Genomic DNA, 21,397 nt, shown 5'->3' on the forward strand with positions numbered 1-21,397 from the left:
ACTTGGCCTTTTTGCAGTCTACCCCATGGAAAAGTCGGCTTCTACGTCTCTACCCTGGGAAAAGAGGGGTGAAAAGCAGTAAGACCCAGAAATGAAGTCAGCACATTTGACTGCGTATCACAAAGGTTACATTAATGAAGGATACTAGGAGGTTTAAATGACTTTGGTTATAATTTTCTTGATTTAATCGCTTCCTGCAATAAGCACAAACAAATAATTGCCAGCATTCCTCACTGGTTCTGTCTGAACGCAAACAGTAATTCAAAAATGTTAAGGTTTCCTGCCCTTTGCTAAATTTTAAGAAAATGATAACAAAAATTCGTAATCACCCAGCAACAAACAGCTCATTTAAAAGGTACTAAAAGCTACTTAGAGCTTTCCAGGCCTTAAGCACCAAGATTTGCTAGGCATTTAAAAAACAAACTGAAATTAAAACTGAACACCACATTCTGCAACACTAAATGAACGTTTTACAACATTGTTTTTTTTGAGGTGGCAAGAAACGACTGTAAAACCTTTGCTGTTGCCAGAATTAAATTGCTTGGAGAAAAATATCCTGTGGGTTACCATTTGTTGCCATGATTTACAGAGATAAGGCCTGTAGTCTGTATCAAATTCATGCTGAAGCTTTAAAGGAAAAAAGCTTTCTGCAGAGCTTGTAGATTTCTGCATAATTGTCTGCGTTGTTGCAAACAGGGCTAAGTGATGCTCTCTCACAAGCTTTTCAAGAAAGTTTGCACATTTCTTCAGATTCATCTCTTGCAAGTTAAGACTCTCCCCTCCGTTGCTTCTGTCTATCCAATAAAAAGCTGATATGCTATCTACAATCAAAAGGCAGAGAGAGGGGTGAGTGCAGAACATGTTTTCTAGAGAGTAAAGAGTGAGAAGTAACTGGGTGCTGCTATTGCAGTTCACAAGAAAAAGCCTTCCCAGGCACTGCTTTATCATTTCTTCCGTGCTTTGCACCAGTCTGTGCTCAAGAATGGTCACCAGACGAAGCATATCGAAATGGTAGTCTGTGTCAATGAACATGACTTCTACTTCCAGTCCTCCTCCTGACTTTGGAATGATGCAGCGGGCTACCAGGTGGTAGAGCATTTCAGTTTTTCCTGTTCCTTCTGGACCGTGGAATTCAATGACATCTCCTGTTCAAAAACAAAGAAGCAAGCTGTCACGTGAGGCTGTTTATAACTCTGAGTCAAATTTCAGTGTTTACGGAACCAATATTCACTATTTCACTCATTGGAAAATGCGTTTCTGAAAGCTTTGAGAGCCATAAAAACTGTTTAAATCCTGGTTGGCATCTACCAAGAGAAATTCTGATTTTCGAGGAAGGCCTCTGAAGTGAGGGAAATCAACAGGCAGCAATGGTTGAAAAAAAGCCTACCAATAGCATCTAGGACAATGATACCACTAAGGGGTTGGCAACTGGATTTCATTAATCAATACAGGTAGATAAAGATTGAAAAGGAAACTGCGACACAAAAGTGGCTAAGAAACCATCTATTTAAATTACGTACATAAAACTAAGAAAAAAAAAGTAAAGGACAAGAAAAAAAAGTTGATGTTAGAGGTCTAAATCACATTGGCATATCTATTTTTACAGCACAGGTTGTCCTTCAACGTTATGTCTGCTCTGTGCTTGTTTGGTAGCTGCACACATCACAACATACCCACAGGAATCTGAGCCCACATTTTCTTTTATGTGACCACAATAAGAAGCTGCTTCTTTTGTCAGAAAGGGGCTTGCAGGTTGCTTGAACTCCAGGCAATGAGTGCTGTCTGAAGCAGAGGTCTCTGTTCATACATACACTCAGCCTAACTGCCTGATCTGTGTGTGTCAGTAACATAAATATCACGTGAATTTAACAAGTTAATTAAAAAAGCATTACCCATGACTAGGAAATCAGTTCAAATGGGAATGCAAAGGACTCTAAAACCTTTTCCAAAAGCCTCTTATGTCTTAAAATCAGAGCAAGACTCTAAAAAAAAATGGTTAATTTATGAGGTGTCCTTTCCAAAATTCTAATTTAGAACTGGATTATTTATCATATTCTGGATTTTAGGCAGCAGGGTAAATACAAGCAGTAAGGAGAACACACAACTATAGCCATAGGAAGGTCATGGCTTTTTATGGCCTTGGCAAGTGCCAGTAGGCTAACAGCTTTCCATAGTAGGATGCAAGAGTAGAGAACTAATTGCAACCTTACCTGAATATGTTTGTGCCTGCCTGAGTTAGCAGGGTAAACTCAGCTCACAGAGGATGCCCTCGTTTGCACATGCAAATGTCAACACGCAGCTTGGGACAAGGGGCAGTGCGTGGCGGGGAAGAAGTAGGCTCCTCACCTATTGCAAGTGTTGTAAGGAATTTACCCCTGATGTGACAATTCGCCCATTCAGTGGCACTCAGCCTGCCTGCCTCTCTGTATTCAAGTTCCCTGCTCCTCCAAAACTGCAACGCCAGTTTCCTGAAATCCTGATACTTTGAAACTTATTTAAGAAGCTTGATTGCCTCCCAAACCTTCATTTATCTGTTCTGAATGGCTCTCCCCACTTTTGAGATGAAAGGTGACTACACGTCCTATGACATAGATCTTCACTTTCTCTTCCCATTGAGAAGTCGCAATATCCAGCTCCACCACTTGCAGCCAGCTGATGCTCTGTGTTGTTACATCCATTGCGCTGGTGACATAGCAAACCTGTGACAATAGGACACCAGCTTGGGAGAAATCCCTCCAAATACGCTGGGTAGGCCCTCCTACTTCAAGTCCCCTGAAATATTTTAGAACAAAGGCACTTGTTCTGAGGCATTTCTCATTAAAGAACAAACTGTATGTTCTGCCTGCCCCAGGTTTTTGTACAAGGCTTCTGCCACCCTGAGTGGCATTGCTGAATCCAGATCAATGACTGGACTGGGCCACTACCCAACATGGATTGCTAGACCTACCTTCACTGCAAAATACCTTGTTTAAAGAAAACACAGGAACTCTGTGCCCTTTCAGAAGCAGCAGCGGGTAGATCTGACTTACTAGTTGGTATTATGCAAACAAAATGATTCTGTGAAGTGCTTGACTCTATCCATTTGAAGATGTTTTATCAGGAGCTCTGTCTAACCTCCTATAGCACATCACGTAAGAGACCTGCGATGCACAGAACAACATTGGAGGGACCTTTATTGGCAGAAATAACTCATTTATTTAAGTAAAAAATATAAGCTCAATGAAAAATCATTCTTAAGAGTTTTTGTGGTGGCTTATAAATGTTAACAGCACGACAGCTAAGCACCTGTCAAAGTTTGTTGCGTACTGCCCCAAAAGATGCACACCCGGGTTGCAGTTTGACCAAAACACGGACATTGTGCTGACACTCCAAAAAGACTAAGTTTGGACTGTAAGAAAACCTCAAGGGAGCAGGGGATTTCTGTGCCTTCACGATTATTGAAGAGACTGCCCACAAAAAGAACTGGGGCAAAACAGGAGCCATTTATAGCAACAACTGTAAACGCAGGGTTTCATTAAATTAGCAACCAGGCTGTAACGGTAAGATAACGAGGGGAAATTCATCCTTCTGGATTAGAGCGGACAAACAGTGACACAGCAGAGGAGGAAGTGTGGCCAGCAGTGTTTTCAAAAAGCCACTGACACTATCTCTCATGTTAGGTCATGGAAGAAACTAAGTGATCAGTACCAGCATCATCCATTAATGTCAAAACAGTTTGAGAGGAGGATTAGTAAAGAGATACTGTCAAGGGATGGAAACAGTCTGGGAGGCCAAGTAGGGACATGGAAGAAAGTTAATGGGATTTTTTTTTTTATTAGAATTGGTGTTGCCCAACATTACCAGTTCATCTACCAGTAGATTAATGTCCCATTAGCTTGGCAAAAGGCGGAGAAGACAAACTAATTGGGTTAATAACTTAAGGCTGTGAAGGTTTTAACGTATCAAGATAGATTATCAGAGTGATTTCATAGGAAATTCAGCACTGCCAAATTCAAAAAGTATGTTTTAAGGAGTAACCCAACACATCGCTTGGCTCGTAGCAGCTTGAACTAGAGACAAACTGGAGCTGGCCCACTACAGGCAGACTACAGAGCACAATGGTCCACTGCTATGCAATGTTGCATAAACTTCAATATTCATATAACACTAATATATTTTTAACTAAAACATTGTGCTCAGTTCTGGTCATCTTTTCCATGTTATTGTTTCAACTACATTAGTCTTAAAAATTTCCTGTAATCATTACATTAGTGAATGTTGGTAAAACTATTTTCTGACACTGGAGTTAGAGGCAGACAATTAGAATACTCAGCACTAGCTTTACAGGTTTCATACCATCAAATACCTTGAAGTTACTGGGCTACTGATTTATAATATTGTACAGAAACGGTCATTGATATTTGTACCATCTGTAAGTGGGGTAGAAAGGCTTAGTATTTATTGAAAATTCATTTTGGATGTCACGCTACTGCTGAACATCAGAGTTTTACATATGGATACCCACAACTTTGCATCAGGGCCACAGGAGAAATACGTCTGGCAATAGCGGAAGCTTACTTAATGCTCATGTCACTTTTCTTCCATTCCAGAAGAGCTCAAATGGTATGTAATTAATACACTTATGTCTTCTTAAATACACTGTTCCATCACAATCAGAATCACGGCACTACCTATATTAACTGTTCCTATTCTGTAGTATTCTGACATACATGTTACGAACACTTAATGATGATGTAACCTTTATATGGTTTATTGGAACTTTATATATACGTAGCTTTGTTACAAATACCATTGGGAAAAAGAAAAAATGTAGGTCACCACGTAGCTTTAATCATACCATTTCTTTGTGGGCAATGTGTTCCAGTAGTCCCTAATGACCTACTAAATGCCAAGTTCATGACAAATGGAGAGGTAGATCTTCAACAGGGATTTAGGACTGAATAACGAGAACACACATCAAAATAACACATGGACTCACATAAATATATATACTGTGATATTAAAAGACATAGCAAAAATGAAATAAAAGGTGAAGGCCATTTATATATATATATAAAGATCTCTGCTAACTTTATGCAACTCCATTAGTGTCAGCCAAGAAGCATGACCAATACAGATAATAATTGATGCCATTTGTTAAAAGCAGAAGAAAAACAGAAGTGCTTCCCAAGCTCAATGTATGTGTTGGCACAGGGAGAAACCAGTGATGAAACTAGAAAGTTTCCAGCCATCTCAGAGCTGAGGTTCTGGAAGAATTGTTAGACGTGAACAACCTACACAGCTTTAAAATCAAAGTTGATAATTTTGGGAATGGAGTTATTTAACCCTGTTGACTGCAACACCAAGGGCAATTACTGAATCCCAGGAAGGCTGCTTGGAGGCTGTTCAACCAGAGCAGGCCCAGTTCAGTCTCAAACATTTGTTACTTGTATGTAAAGTACTTAAAAATAGGCTGAAATATCAGCATTTCCTATAGCTGCATTTCTTTCAAAATAAAAATATTTCTTCTTAAACAAAACAACAACACAGACACGTTACAACTCCAGGAGCCTTTTGAAGCCTACACCAGTTTCACTACTGGTTCTTAATTCTTCTTGTGGCAATTCAGAACTGAGAGTGTTTAAATAATCTTCCATACTCTGCTCCATTCGCAGTGACTTACCAGTACTTCTCTGCCCTTTATCTTTGTTATATCACATTTGAAACTTCTAGGGGCAGGCATCATATATTGCTAAACCCTTAATGTACTCCCAAGTGCTGCAAAATAGTACGTGAATGGTCTCCCAGAGACTGCATTTGTAGACTACGCATCATCTCTCATCCAATTATCTTGATCCTTTTTATTGCTTTTTCTGCCATTTCTTCTGAACCTTCTATAATTTGTGGGAATTCAAATTGCAGACAAGTATGCTGATAACCACTGCAGCCACATGCTTTTCATATGAAGCCCATTCATTCATTCATACATGTATATATATATATAAATATATATATATTCAACAACTGTGGTATCTCACAGCATGAGCCTTTCAGTTTGCCATCCATGTGCCTTTTTTTATTACGTATTTCTAGTTTTGCATAATCAGAGCAGTCTTTTCCATTGTAGAATCCATGAAATTTCACATAATCTGCAAAAACAGGCAGAATTCCTGGATAATCAAGAAATTACTAATTCCGTTTATTTCTATTTAGCTCAGTATTTCTTTCATTACAACATCCAATCTTGATTTTAAAACTTCTTGCTACAAGACTCTACCTTAAACTTGTACAGGTGTCAAAAAGACCACTGATTAAAATTAGACCACTGATTAAAATTAAAAAAAAAAAAAAAGGTAAGTGACAATGTAGAACAAATATCTGCAAAACTCTATGGTAACCAACGTGCTTGGTATTTACTCACCTACACCTGTGCTTTAAAACCCATAAAACATTTTAAAGCAGAATAATGCTCAGGAGGATGACTTTGCATTATTTCACTTTATCTGGTTTGCCTAAAATCACATTAAGAGTTACAATTCTGAATCCAAGGTAAAAAGATCTATTTGAATGCTTCTCTCTGAGAAAACTTTCACAATGACATTTTTGCATAAATAGGATAAAGATACGTTTTTACCATGAACGGGAGATCCTTCTTCAGCAAACAGACAAGGTTCAAGATTTTTCAGAGAACTTCTGCCCTCAAGGCGTGCGAGTAGCTTTTAAAAAAGGATAGAAGAGACATGCTGTCAGCTCAAAATAATGGGTCTTGGGAATCACATTTAAAGGACTCCAAGAACCAGGAGTTTTCAATGACAGTCCTATCAAAAGATTGGTTTGATTTGAAAACATTTTTATAAACGCATAGGCACACCCACAGTCTTTGGGTACAGGAGCAGAAGTTTCCATCCTTACAAATAATTAACACACAGATTCAGTGGTGATAAGGAGTGGATATACACTAGGAGGAATATAAAAAAAAAAAAACCAACAACAACAGAAAAAGCTGCACAGGTAAACTAGCAAGAGGGATTGCCTCTGGTACAGAGCAGTGCTGCCATTTGATACAACAAAGGGATAGCAGAGCATCCGTAATAACCCACACCTCCACAAGGCCACGAGGTTGAGAGGCAGAGCATTACCCATCATGAGTCTCCTGAGTCAGCCTCTCTGCAAATTTATCAGTAAAAGCATGTACATTGCATTGGAAAAGTATGCAGGACTCTCATGGACCACCTCACTCGTACTATTTGCAGTTTTGGCACACAATTAGCACTTCACCCTGTGCAAGAGCTGTTATTCCACATGTACATTAACACACGCAGGAAAGGACACGACCAGGACGCTCACAGCATCTATCCTGGTGCTGAAAATTTTATCCTCCAAGACAACCAGCTGCCATTTAAAGAATTAAGCAAAACGAAAAAATCCCGTTTGTTTTTACTGCATCTTCCTTAAAGGCAGTCATGAAAGGAGCAGTGGGTACAAACCTCTAAACACACGCTGCCTTATCTTACTTTCCTCCCTGCCATATCGATGAGGAGCATTTACTCTGAATTGTCTCAAAAGTTGTTTAAACAGTTGTGCATGTGTTTGCCTTTAATGGCAGAATAAAGCCCCATTAAATGGCCCTGAATTTACTTGAAGTGGTCATGATGGGAATTTAAGTGTGACATTTTCATTGACATTTTAACATTCCCTTCCATTAACAAAATGTCAATGTGTTTGCCTTTGTTTGCCTGTTCACACATTTTCAGGAGAGTTTTCTGACATGTTCACTGAAGGGCCATAAAACACTCAAACTGACCTCGCTCGGGATCTGCAGACCCTCCTGCTACATTTCACACGTTTGTGCAGCGCACAAAGCAAACCTGGAGAACTCTGGAGTGTTTTGGGAACCACCAGGTTCCCGTGACCTGACCGAAGTAAAAATCCGGATGGATTTACATCCACGAGAACACACCAATGTCTCTCAGGGCACATAAAGTAAGCGCTTGCCACTACCAACCGCACTGCTGCAGACCCTACGCACGCAGCCCTGGGCTGTGGGGAGGAGAAACTTCCCCTCTTGGAGAAAGGCCGGGAATTTCGCCCCCCTCATCTGGTGCTGGAAGTTGAGAGAAACAGGAAAACCACCACAGGCTGCTGCTTTCTGATGCCCTTCAATTCCCAGCAAAAGGAAGCACCACTGGGCTGGGACACGAGGCCCCACAGGATGGTCAAAACATGGTGCTGCTGCCTCCTGCTCCCGAATTCATTCCTACATTAACAAATACATTCCCCACTGCTGTTTTTTTTTTTTTTTTTCCCCCCTTTCTTTTCTGGAAACTAAGAGCACTTTCCTCTTAGACTATTACCTCTTTAAGATTACCGCTCCAGCTTTGGAAACACACAATAGATCGATCTCTATCGTTTAAATATGAATCTGTGGTTGTTTAAATGATGAGTTTTTACGTTCATTTTAAATAACTACAGGTGCTTACTCTGAGCAGTGCTCATGTAGGTAATTTATGGTAATTTGCTGATGATAGTGCACCTGTGTTTTTATCAAACTTGTATTTACTTCCGAGTTCTGAAGCAGAATCTCCAAAGGCACTTGCCTCATTAGTGTCACGCTGTGAGCAATGGGGTTTCTGGCAGAAACAGCGAACAATTTTCCTTCAGATCTCACAAAGGTTTGTCCACACCACAACAGAAGTGATGGCAGTGAAGCTGCACCGAGATGAGGCACCAGACAGGAATCCCTCACCTCTGCAGACAGGGAAGGCAGTGACAATATGGGTCCTCCCAAACCAGCAGAAGCTGCCTTGGCTCGGCTCCAGGGAGGGCATTTCCATGTTGCCTTCTTACACTGTCTACTATGGGGGAGGAGGGAAAAAATCTATGGCAATTAAAGAGTAATCTGGATGGTGGGAGTCAGGTGTCTCATGCTGTGTTGTGGACATGGTACTTCTGGATAAAACAGTGCAATGGAAAAAGCCAGGAAAAAATAAGCCTACAATTTCAAATAGTGTATTAGAGACATCTGATTCTATAATTCAACTGTAGATGCTCATTTCTTCCTTTACAATGTTTTCATCTTCTTTTGTAGAAAACATAATCTTTCAGCAACATGCTAGTGGTAGGTCTTCAGTCATACGCGTCCTTGAGAAATGCAATTATACAAAAAAGAAGCTGCGCACAGGTACATGTGGTAGGAAACAAGCTATCCAGCATGAGCTGGGCAACAGCTGGGTTAAATTTCATTAATGACAACACGGCTGACAAGACTGAAGTATTTCAGCAATGTCTTTTATGGCTTATCAATTCAATCTTTTTAATAAAGAAATATGCATATGGGCTGTCCCATTGACTAATATATTGTAATGCTTATACTATATTGGATTCAATGAAGTTATGCATAAATGTAAGCATACACGTAGGTCTTGTCAGAGATATTACTTAATTAAAATGTTAAAGAAATTCAAATTAAATACTCTAGCTCTGCTAGAGGCCATGAGCTAACCTACAGGCTATTTATAAACACAAACACATCTCAAGCATGAGACAAAATTTAATTTTCAACCACCACAACCACTCTAACTGAGCTTCTGTAAACTTTGGGCATGAAGATGTATGCTAGCAATTTATCATTTTATTGTGAGATACCAAAGGTGTCTTGCGAGAAGTTCTAATTTGTTGCATTAATTACATCGAAGAATAAAATTATCAGACTGCGGTCTCAGCCTAACCCTCACTAAAGTCAGATATTCTGCATGAGGCTATTTGAGGAAGTTTGCTTTAAATGAAGTTCTGTTTCAAGGGCTTTAAGCATTTTTCTTGACCACTTTCCTTACTCTTTCTCTATGCCTTGGCTGTCAGTTCTCCCCAGTTCAGGTCTGCTCATCTGTTCCACCACTGGTCGTTCTGCCACGTGAACCCCCAGCTGGTGCTGCTCGTGTGGACAAATACATATAACCACTTAGACACAAATGCAAGACATGTCCTTAATTTGTGTATATTTTTATTGCTATTTTGTATATTTTTGTGTATAGTTGCTGATACTGGGCAGCTGTGTTCTGTGTGCCAAAAGAGCTTAAGAACTTGTGCCTTAAAAAAAGGAGAGCGCTTCAACAAGAAATAAATACTGTCATACGTGTTTCTATGCTTTTGTACTTAGTATATCACAATACCATAACATACATTACCTAATTAACTTGCTGATTGGAAGTGTAAGTAACAAGTAACATTTAAGGGAAGGGAAAACCAACAAACCCCCGAACCCAACTCCTTTTTCCCTGAAGAACACGAAAGCAACTCCACTTCGCACGCTGTATTTAAACCAAATCTTCCTCATTTCTTTCCACAGCTCTTCCTCCTCGCTACATCCACCGCCACCGTGACGGGAGCTTCTCCCGATGGAGCCAACCCTCGGCACCCCCCGTGTCACCCCCTCTGCGGCTCCCTCGCCCTGAGGCGCTTCACAGGGCGGCGGGGCGCGGCTCTGCGGCTTCCCCTCCCCTCCCACACCGCCAAGCACGGGGGCAGGGCGGCCAGCCGGGTGTACCCTGCCCTTCCCCGCACCCCTCTGGGGACAGACAACTCGTTTACACAGCGCCCGGGCACAACGAGGGGCCGGACGGCGAGCGAAGCTCCGACCACGTCCACACCGCCCGCCCGCCCTGAGGGAAATGGCGGCGGGCGGCGGCCTGAGGCGGGGGGCACTAAGGGGGGGGAGGGAGGGGGGGGCTCACCTGAGTGCCCGACTCCGCCCTCCGCAGCGCGTCACCCATGGCGCGGCTGGGGGAGGGGGCGCCGCTCCCCGCTCCGGCCCCAGCGGCGGCGGCGGCCACTGCGCAGGCGCGTTGGCACCGCCCGCCCGGCCCCTCCCGGCGCACGCGTGGCTCAGCGCCCAGGGTGGGCTGTGAGGCGCTGCTCGGGGGGGTCGCGGGTTCGAGTCCCGCCTCGGCGCTTTGTGGGCGCCGTAGGGCATTCCGTAGGGACCGATCAGTGCAGGGTGATCGGTCCCTATAATATAATAAATAAATTATGTGTTTATTTTTAAGAGCGTTTCTTTTCATATATTCTTGGTGTCCGTTTTGCTTTTATTTTTTGCTCCTGGTCATTACTGGTGGCCCTGAACCACCACCTTGCCCCTATGGGGAGCAACATGAGGCACGGCGCAGGTCCTGTGGGCTGTGAGGCTGCGTTGTGCCCTGTGGGTGCTGAGGACATCGCCCCCGTCAGCCTCGTGGCCAGGGAAGTCCTACTTCCTTGGTTCTGCAGGCAAAACGTGAGCAATGTTTCCCCTGCGCGGAAATGGCCGTCTTGGGGCTGAAGTGACTCAAAGGAAACCCAGCCGTGTGGCCACCATTAAACCCCGACGCCTGTGAAATAACTCCCGCAGAAGCCAGCTCGCAATTAATGGCTCAGATGAAAAGAGCTCTGGAATATTTTGCATACATGCGTACACCTGAGCGTGCGATGCTCCTGGGCAGGATCCGGCCGCCTGGCGTGTCTCAGCAGTGGGATCTGCTGAGGACCGCGGCCTGTCCGCCACCACCGTGCAAGGCAGCCCCGAGAGGGATGACGAGCTGGGGAAAACGTGGAGAACCTGTTTGTGTTTTCCATAGGCTAAATGCTAAACCAGCGGGATAAGAATAGCAATCCCACTCCCCGTATCTGCATATCAAAGAGCAGCGGTGATATCATCCCTTTGGGTTTAGCGAGGTTATCAGCGATACTGCACGTTCTTACAGCTAGGAGGAGAAACTGGTGGTGGTGGAGTTCTTTGTTTCTTCAAAGAAATAAGTTTGTCTATATAAAAAGAGGCTCAGCTAGCTTGGACCTGAGTACACCACAAATCTGAAAAAAACTACCCTCAAATAAAAGGCATAAGCCTTGTTTACTCTTTCAACCTTTTTTCAGCCCCAAATATTCTCTCTCTAATTCAAAACACCTTGATGTTGCCACCCAAATCAAGGTTTTAGATAATTCCACAAGGAGGGTCAGATTTGACCTAATTCCAAACAGTACTTCTAATGTCAAGTCCTAATATCTCATTAAATCACTGAAAAGAGATGGTCTCTTTTGGACAGCTGTCATAGGTTTTCTTATTCTCTGTGCATGGATACATATGCAAAATTATCAAAGCCAAGGAAGGTGATTAGTGAGCTTGGATGGCTACAAAGGGACACGTGGCACAAAACAAAACTGCAGTACTCAGTTTAATTTTACTGAAGGAAGCCTCTGCCTCACGTTTTGGCAAAAGCCACCATAAGGGACAGACAACCTTAAGAGTTGTGTTGCTGTTGTTACAGTACCTTAGAGGTCTGAACCATATTCCCTGGAAGAGTTCAAAAGGCCTGTTAATTAGAAGCGATTGCCCTTGAAGCTGACTGATGATTGAACCTAACCCAACAGTAGAGTGGACTCATTGTGAATTATGACAAAGACACTACTCATTGCATCAACCACATTTTTTTTTTTTAATTATAGCTTCTTTGTTGTTGTTCTCCTCTAATTAAAGCAGTTGCACTAATTTAAAAAAGTGATCACTGTTTGAATTTGGAAACATAAAATATATAGTACACATAAATGCCAGTTGCCTGAAACCCCCTCCTACCTCGTCACTTATCACTGTCTGTATCCCAGTAGGGTCCTGTGGGAACTCTTCTCCTGCATGGGCGAACACAGTTTTGGTATTACAATCTAATGCAAGATGAAGTGTCACAGTTGAATGGAGATCAAGTGACAAAGATTCCAGAGAGGGTAAAAGCATCGAATTCACCAGAACAGTAAAAAATGGATATTTTAATGGCTTGATATATTTAGTACATAACACTTAGAAATGTGTAAATCAAACACAGCGGTCATCTTGATAGACAGATTGCTGTAACCACCTCTCATATGTTACCTTTGCATTCATTTGCTTAATACAGTGTGGCTGGCATTATGAAGTTAGAAAATTGATGCTTACTTTGACAGCACTCTGCCTTAATAAAGAACCACATTTGTGCTTTTTACATTTATTTGTCAGTTCAAGTACTTCTTTTCTCAGAAGATAAAAAACCTAGGTTTTGGCAATGATACACAGCCTTTCACCCCAATTCTTACATAGATCTTTGTATACCTAAACTTCTGCTCTGTGCACTTCAGCAGTCAACACCACTGGCATCTTGCCAAATTCAATATTATTATATTTTATTCAAAACTGTATGTGTATTTCTCATTCCTTTGCCTTTTTTTTTGCTTTTTTTTTTTTTTTTTTTTTTTTTTTCCTATGTGTAGAGTAAATCACTGCATTTACCTTGCTCCTTTAGAGGAAAACATAGGTAACATAGATAAGCAAGATATCTCTTTACCATCAGCTTCAGCAGAGCCAGGATTTTTCCCTCTCTCCTTTTTTTTTTTTTTGGTTCTGTGTATATTTTTTCATATTTCTCTGCAGCATTCTCAAGTGATAGTGAGCACCAGGAGTACAGGATCCTACCTGCTGCTTACTCCGTTTCTCTCCTAAATAGCAGAGTCCTCCTTAATGCAGAATCCTCCTTAATGCAGTATAGTTTTAAGTGGATTGTAGTATCCAGGGATTCGATGCCCCAGCACTCCTGTTTCTACAGGCAGAAAATTAGTCTTCCTTTGTTTGGCATGTGGGGAGCCTGAGGGTGCCCCTTGAGCCATAGGCAGTGTTTATGTAGTGATTCAGTAGCAAGAGCAATGACTTCTCTAATAGCAGAAAGATCAGACTCCAGGGGTATGCATCTCTCTCTGTATAAAGTGTATATTGTGGAGAAAATTCCTCTTTCCCAGTCTAGATTTTGAACGTCTTTCACGGTGAGAGATTGTGTTTTCCTTTGCACGTGTCTAAGACATTCACTGTAGGGAGAGAAAATGATGGTGCTAGAGAGAGATATTTAAAGAAGAGTTGCAGCCCTAAATAATTTTTTATTTTTTTTGGGGGGTGGAGGGATGGTTATTTGCTCGTTTATATGTTCATCATTACTAATTTCAGCCAACAGAAAGAAACTGGGTTGGGCTCTGGGGAAGGAAGGACTTGCACAGGTGCCCTGGGGCTGTAGAGACCTGAGTCTACTGTTTATACAAATATTAACATTTTTTTTTTTTTTTTAGGACACAAAGTCCTAACCTTAAATTGCCAGTTGGTCTATAACACAGAGCCAGCCTAAAGAATTAACACCCTGTCCTGGAACAGGGCCTGAGGTAAGAGCTAAACAACAGAGAAAAGCATGAAGAAAACCAATGTGGTGACAGGAAATTTAGATTGTGTGAGGATGTTTGCAAAAAAGGTTAAAATACTTCAAGCTACTTTTATATTTAATTAGGTAATAGCTAAATTAGAAACTGGAATTGAAATGTTTCCTCCTGTAAGCGATTTTTTTTTCAACCACAGAGATTTTGTTCCAACATGAGCTTCTTCATTTTCAGTGTATTGTCACTTAATGTTCTCTTGCAAGATTTGTGTGGGTGACATTCCAGCACAAACCAGCTCCAAACAGATCTTCTAGGTTGAAAACAGTTTGTCTCTGTTCATACAGTTGAATTAAACTCTTTCAGTAAAGTCAGCTGTTGTTTTTCTAATTAACCTCCAGACTCTTAAATACCTTTGCTCCAAACGTGACAAATTGGCTATCTGAAAATTCATTAAGCAGAAAAATCACTCCAAAAGACAAAATAGGTCTCATTTGCGCCGTCTGTCTTATCTACTCCTTTGTCTAGCAATGCTCAAAACCCCAAAGGTTTATGAACTAAAGGCGTTCTCAAAGTTGTAAGTCTCAGCCAGGATTAATAATAACACTTTTGAAAGTTGTGACTTAAGGTTTACGAACTAAAGACGTTCTCAAAGTTGTAACTCTCAGCCAGGATTAATAATAATAACAGCAATTTTGAAAGCTGTGACTTAAGGTACACGTTGAGTCTGCAGGTGGCAAAGCAAATGATGAACTGCCTTTCAGATTATGTTCAACCTGTCTGTTGTGCGACTCCTCCAGTTTCACGCGGCTGATTTCTGCCCCACTGTTCCAAGTTTCTCTCAATAACTGAAGTGATCTGTCACTGGGCTTTATTAAATTTTCTTAGAGCAGATGGCTGATTCTTTTTACCTGGAGAGCTGCCACTTTCTTTAGATGCATCTCCGTTTTATGGTAGTATAATTTATCTGTTTACTTGACAAATAAACAGGTTAAATTACAAGGGTGTTATAATTTCTGTGACCTCAGAGAAGGTGATAGATTTGCTGTACAACCTGGAAAAAAAAAAAGAAAAGAAAAAAAGAAAAAAAATTTAGTCCATTGGTGGATCGACTGCTTGCCATGAAAAACCAGCCCAAGTCATTACTAAATTCTGGCATCCATGTTAAAGTTTCAGAGCTGCTTGCTGGATATTTCGCTTTACATTTCAGCTTGCAGAGCTACATGGTGAATACACTTGGTCTGTGTAGCCATTCACATACACTTATGAGTAGACTTCTTATTTCTGGAGATTGCCTTTTATCGGCTTGTATTCCCGAGTTTGAATTCCTCTTTGTTTATTTGCACCAGGTTGTTCTTTTCCTGCTGCTGCTTCCGTCCTGTTTGAATAATTCTGTGCTGGTTCGTTGTGAAACTGCCAGATACGCCTTACGCAGCAGTTAACACATAGATAGGGACTGGTTTTGTACCACTGACCTGCTGAGGGATATTTTCTTGATATTTTATTTATTTATTATTATTATTATTTACAAAAACTGTCTTTAATTGGAGCCCATTCTGGGTCCCAGTTTAAGGTTAGCAATAAATAAATATAAAACGTACAGAGAAGAGCATGCAATTTATAGAGAGAACTTCATATTCAGAGGTGACTACAGACAAAGTTTCGTTCTGAGTACTCCAGCTCTGACCTACAGCCCACAGAGGGAGAGGTCTTATGTTTTCCCTTGTGAAGCCCGATCGCTGCTCAAACCCCATAGACAGGAATAATGCAAGTTTTGCCCCAGTCAGAAGTGCTTTTGAAAAGGTTCTCAGGCTTCTACAAAGCTGTTCAATGAAGTATGGATGATCTTTCTTAATTCTACTCTTGCAAGTTCCCCTTTATGTGACTGTTGATGCCCTTACAAACCCCAGGTTTTACAAATGTGACAGAGAAGCCATACAACCACTATGATCTTGTTGGAAAATAATGCAAATCCTAGGCTTATTGATAGGAATTAATTAGCACGTTAATTAATTAGCTATGTTGCACTGGATATGCTGCTAAAAGATACATCTAGGTAGTTGACATGGAACCTAGGCTGACTGGTATTCCTTAACAAAAGTCAACCAGACCTTGCCCCTGTGGTGCAGGGAACTAATGGTGCAGTTCAAATGTGCATTGCCAACCATAAAACCATGAGATAAAGCCCAGGAAGAATAACTGAATAATCCAGGCCATTCTTTTTTTTTTTTTTTTTTTTTTTTTTTTTGAGAACTGGCTAGGGAATCCCCGTTTTACCCTTTTTACACAAATTTAGCATTAAAGTTTCTGTTTTCTGTAATCCCGACGGACCTCCTGTCAGCGTGAAATATACATCTATTTCTTTTCTTTTTGATCTTAACACTTGTAAGTAATAAATAATTGATTGCCAACGGAATTCTGGGAATATATTCAGCCTTAAATTGAGCACTAAACTATTTGCAAATGTGCTTAGGCACCAGCCCAAAAGATACATCAAAAGAATGTCAATTGGATATTGGGAAGTGAAGTGCCATTGCATGTTAGAATTAGGAAGCATAAAATATAAGCAGAGAGATAACAGCTGTCAGATCTGTTACTAGGAGTAATAGGAAAAGGTATGTTTTTATAGAAGGCTATAAACCTTTGTTTAAGCTAGACCACACTTTCACCTCGTTAATGACACTACAGACCATATTCAGGGAATGCCTCGTTTGCTGGCTGTAGTCTTGAAAGTGGGGCTTGCTATGGAACTTACCCAGGAGACATCTACAACTTCATCTGAATCATCCATGAAATAAATCTATTAGAAAGAACTGGAGTGTATCTACTGCCGTGACTAGCCTTCTTTGGATGGATGACAGATTTACTATGGCAGTCTTACTGCACCATGGCCACAAGCCCTGGCATGAGCTTGGTCAATAAAGCTATAGTCTGTGCTCCTGTGGCCAGAATATTTTTAGGGTCTGAGCTAATCTGAGTGTGCCTACGCTGCTGTGTTTGCAATGCAGACAAACCCCAATATCTGAATGTCTGTGGAATGAATTTAGATGTTGTATGATGTTGGCTTTGCCACTACAACTGGAGCTGAATGTGCTTTTCATGGAGCACATCCTCTTGGAATCCATTTCCAAACACACAAATGACAAGAAGGCAATAACAAGGAAAGACATGGAAAAGTGATGACAAGGAAGAGTGAACAGATTTATTTACTGATGGAAGTCATGCTTGACCAACCCGATCGCTTTTTCATGGTGAAATAGCTAGCTATGAAGATGAGGGGGAAGTGATGAATGCAATACAGCTCATCCGCAGTAAGGTTTTTGACACATAGCATTCTTAACTGGAAGCTGAGGAAGTACAGGTTGGATGAGCAGAATGTTACATTGGTTGAAAATTGCCCGGACCTCAAGACTTGGTGAACAGTCATCAATAGCTGATGCTCAGCTGGTGACTGGTAAGTACTTGTGCACCCCCGGGTTGATACTGGGGCTGAAACTAGTCAGTATTTTCATCGTGATCAGTGAGAATGCACCCTCCAAAAACTTGTGTGTGATGCTAAATTAGTGGAAATGACACACACACTGTACTGCGTCTGTCCAGAAGTGCCAAAAAAACTTGTGGATTGGACCTTATAAAATTTAGCAAGGTGTAGAAGCTTCTTATCTGGAGCAGAATAGCTATGCAGCACTACAGACTGGGACCTTACTAATAGTACTGGAAACAGAGGCAAATTTGAGGGCAAAAGCCAGAGTTTTCATCTTGCAAACTGGATGTTAGCAACATTTCCTAAGTAGGAAGAGAGTACAGCACTGGAATACATTATTTCAAGTTGTGGAATCTTGATCCTTGGAGAGTTTCAAGCATCAGCCACATAAAGCTATTACTGACTTGATCTAGAGTTTGTGAGAGCCTATATCTGAGTGGGAGGTTGGTTCAGATGGCCTTCAGGAGCTTCTTACAGTAAGTGTTTCTCTGATTCTGTAATCTTTGTTTCCACACAGCAGCTAGAAGAGTCACAAGTCCTCTCTACAAGTACCTCGAGGTTGTAGTGGGGTGGGGGTCGATCTCTTTACCCAAGCAACAAGTGAAAGGACAAGAGGAAATGGCCTCAAGTTGCACCAGGAGTGGTTTAGGTTGGATATTGTAGGAGACATTTCTTCACTGAAAGGGTTGTGAGGAATTGGAACAGGCTGCCCAGGGAAGTGGTTGAGTCACCATCCTTGGAGGTAAAAGATGTGCAGACGTGGTGCTTAGGGACATGGTTTAGGGGTAGACTTGGCAGTGGTAGCTTGATGGTTGAACTTGATGATCTTAGAGGTCTTTTCCAACCTTAACGATTCTATGGAGTGAGTTTTCTTGTGACCTCCTCAGATCTGTTAGGTTCGTCTTGTTTAGAAGCTTCTTGGATCTGTCCCAATTGGACATCCGTGACCAGAGGTGTATATCGAAGATGACCTTGCACTATTTTTGTCAGAAGCTGTTCTGCCCTCTGGAGCTACGGGAAGCTGCATCAACTATGACGTGGGTTTCATTAGCCTCAGAGATTCTCTTGTGTAAGGCAACTTGCAGTAACTCTTGTGAGGTAATGCACGTGTGGAGTGTTGCAAGGAGACCCTGCTCTGTCCATGTTCATCTGGCATGCTCGTGGTTCAGTCATGGTGATAGAAGATGGTCATAGAAGTGATATGGTATAGAGTCAGTCAAGCTCACTGTTCAGTAGTTTTTCTATCAGGGATTACAGGCTGGTGGAAAACAAAAAGTTCTTATGGACTTCCTTGTGATGTAATAATGAAAAGGGGCTGGAGGGGATTCTCATCTTCCTCACTTCAGGGGGATTTTTTTTGGAATTTTTGGAGACATCATCAGTTAGGGATTTCAATGGGAAAATTGTCTCATGGAACAATTTTATTTCTTTATAACTTTTGAAGTTAATTATGCTAAGACACTTGAATGAGAAAGGCCATAGCTGCAATGAAATATTTAAAAAATGTTCATGCTGGCTCATGGGTGGGTTCGAGTACAAGACTTTGCTCTTTTGGTTTTGAAATTTTGAAACTCCCCTAGGATGGAAACCTCTTCCTAGTGTATATAAAAGTGAATAGCCATCTAAGGTTTTATTACGTTTGGGTAGAACAAAAAATATACTTGTCGCTTGAGAACATTTTACTGTGTTTTGATATCCTATATTCACTACATTGTTACACGAGTGAAAAAAGTCACTTTGGGGTAAGGAGCATTTCTTTAATTTTTAGATGCATTCACTGTGCTCATACCTATTTTAATACTTGATTTTCTGCAAATGTTCTGACAGTAAGCTGCTAATAGGAATGTTCACTGAGGCAGCAAATACTTTAGTGAACATTCAAGTATATCGTGAATGAAAATGAATTCTAAATATATACATAAAGTACAAGATTTTTCATCAGCTGTATGATCTGTGCGCTCACATAAGCAGTCACAGCCTGATTTTTTTGGTGGTGCTTACGTATAACAAACTTGCTGAGACACAGAAGGAAACAACAGAAAAGTTTGCAAAAAAGTTAGAGCAGATCTGGTAATGGTAATTTCTGGATTAAAAAAAAAAAAAAAAAAAAGTATATGACAAATTTATTTCTCCGCAAATGGGGTTTTCTGAAATGCTACCTCAGATTGTGTAGATCACAAAAGCATAGTCACCTCTTCCACTACTATAGTTTTTAATTAGCATTGCAGCAGTAAGTAAGGTTGTATTTAAACATTAACTGCAAAAAGGAAGCACCTCACTAAAACAAGTCTGAGTAATTTAAGATTTCCAATGTGGAGACTTAGGCTGCATTTGCTTCAAAATGGCATAAATTCAAGCTGCTGCTGCAGGACATGTTTCCCCTCTGGACTCTAGGTTCTTGCTGCCTCCTTTGTGCTGTGCTGGTGGTTGAGAGCGAACCAGCTCAGCCCTGTGAGCCAGATGGGAGCTGATGGAGGCGAGGGGAATCAGCCTGCCTTTGTTTTCAGCTGCTCAGCTCCCTGATGTGGTGATGGGAACACGAAGCCAGAGGTGAGGGAGGGCAGGACTGTCTCATGCTGGCAGCCTGTATTTAGTTTGGCCAGAAGGGACTACAGAGCCAGTTGCAGGGAGATCTTGAGGCACTGTTTAATCTCAAAAGGTTGATTTCTCCTCTGTGAAATTTACTGTCTCAAAAACAAAGCTTAAAACTCTGAAGCACAAAATGAAGTGTGCAGAAGAAAACACCCTGTTGCTAGGTCATCCAGAGGTGATCCAAAGTGTTGTTTGTGCCTGGCCCAAAGCAAGGCAGTTTCTACCCTTTAATTTGTGAAGGAATTGCAGTAGGCTAAAATATTTTTTTGTATAAATCCTCTGACGCCATCAGAGTTTCAACAAGGGTGATTTTGCCCACGGTAGTATCTGCAGCAAGAGATGTGTTACAATGCCTCCCAAAGACCTGCACGCAAGCACCAGTGTGGATTTATTAAACAGATGGTCAATAACAAAGGAGATGGTGTAAGACAACATGGTGAGGTGGGAAGGTATAGCAGACTTGTGGGAGCTGTCACCACAGATTTCTGGGAGCCTCTCCATGTCTGTATGGCATTTCACAAGTTACCAGGCATAATAAAAATAATTACGAGGATCCTCTGCATCAAGAGCAAGGTGTCTGATGCATTATGGCCATTACCAAAGGTCACTGGATTTCTGAGAGACCATTGCAGTTGCCAGCAAATCTTTCTGTTGCTGCAGGCATCAAGCTAAGATTAACAATCCAACTTCTAACTGAGCATAACTGAAATTGGTGAAAAAAGATCTGAATTTAAGGATAACATCATTAGGTTTTGAATTATTTAGACCATCACAGTCATGGGGACCCAGAATTGCTCTTTTCACCCTGTTATCTGGAGTCATCAGCTGACTGTCATACTTTCCTATCCTTCCAACGTGAATCTAATAGTTCCTTTAAAAGGAACTAAAAATATCCAAACTCTTTCCCTCCATTCCCCTTCACCTCTTGCTCTTGGCAACCAAAGCCCTGACAAGCAGAAATCTTCACTAGTGAAGCCTCCACCCTCAAAATTAAATTGAAAGATAGCATAGAGGTAAAAAAAAAAAGTATGATCTGGGTAATTTTACCCATTATTATAAATAAAAGTGTTTATAAGCAAGTGTTCTCCAACTTGTTGAGAAATGAAGTGCCTCTGAGGATTTAAACAACGCTGGGTAGATGATGAGTCTCAGGAA

General features: G+C 41.2%; 1 protein-coding gene across 1 annotated transcript; it reads right to left on the bottom strand.

Moving 5' to 3' along the window:
* Positions 1-390: 390 nt before the first annotated feature.
* Positions 391-10,788, bottom strand: XRCC2 (X-ray repair cross complementing 2). The gene is made up of 3 exons (XM_084282747.1): positions 10,710-10,788; positions 6,614-6,695; positions 391-1,145 (listed from the first exon to the last, which is right to left on the bottom strand). The coding sequence occupies exons 1-3, from the start codon at positions 10,746-10,748 to the stop codon at positions 430-432; spliced, it is 837 nt and encodes a 278-aa protein (XP_084138873.1). The 5' UTR covers positions 10,749-10,788; the 3' UTR covers positions 391-429.
* Positions 10,789-21,397: the final 10,609 nt, after the last annotated feature.

This window comes from Netta rufina (genome assembly GCF_964035555.1).
Source record: "Netta rufina genome assembly, chromosome: 2".
NCBI lineage: Eukaryota > Metazoa > Chordata > Aves > Anseriformes > Anatidae > Netta > Netta rufina.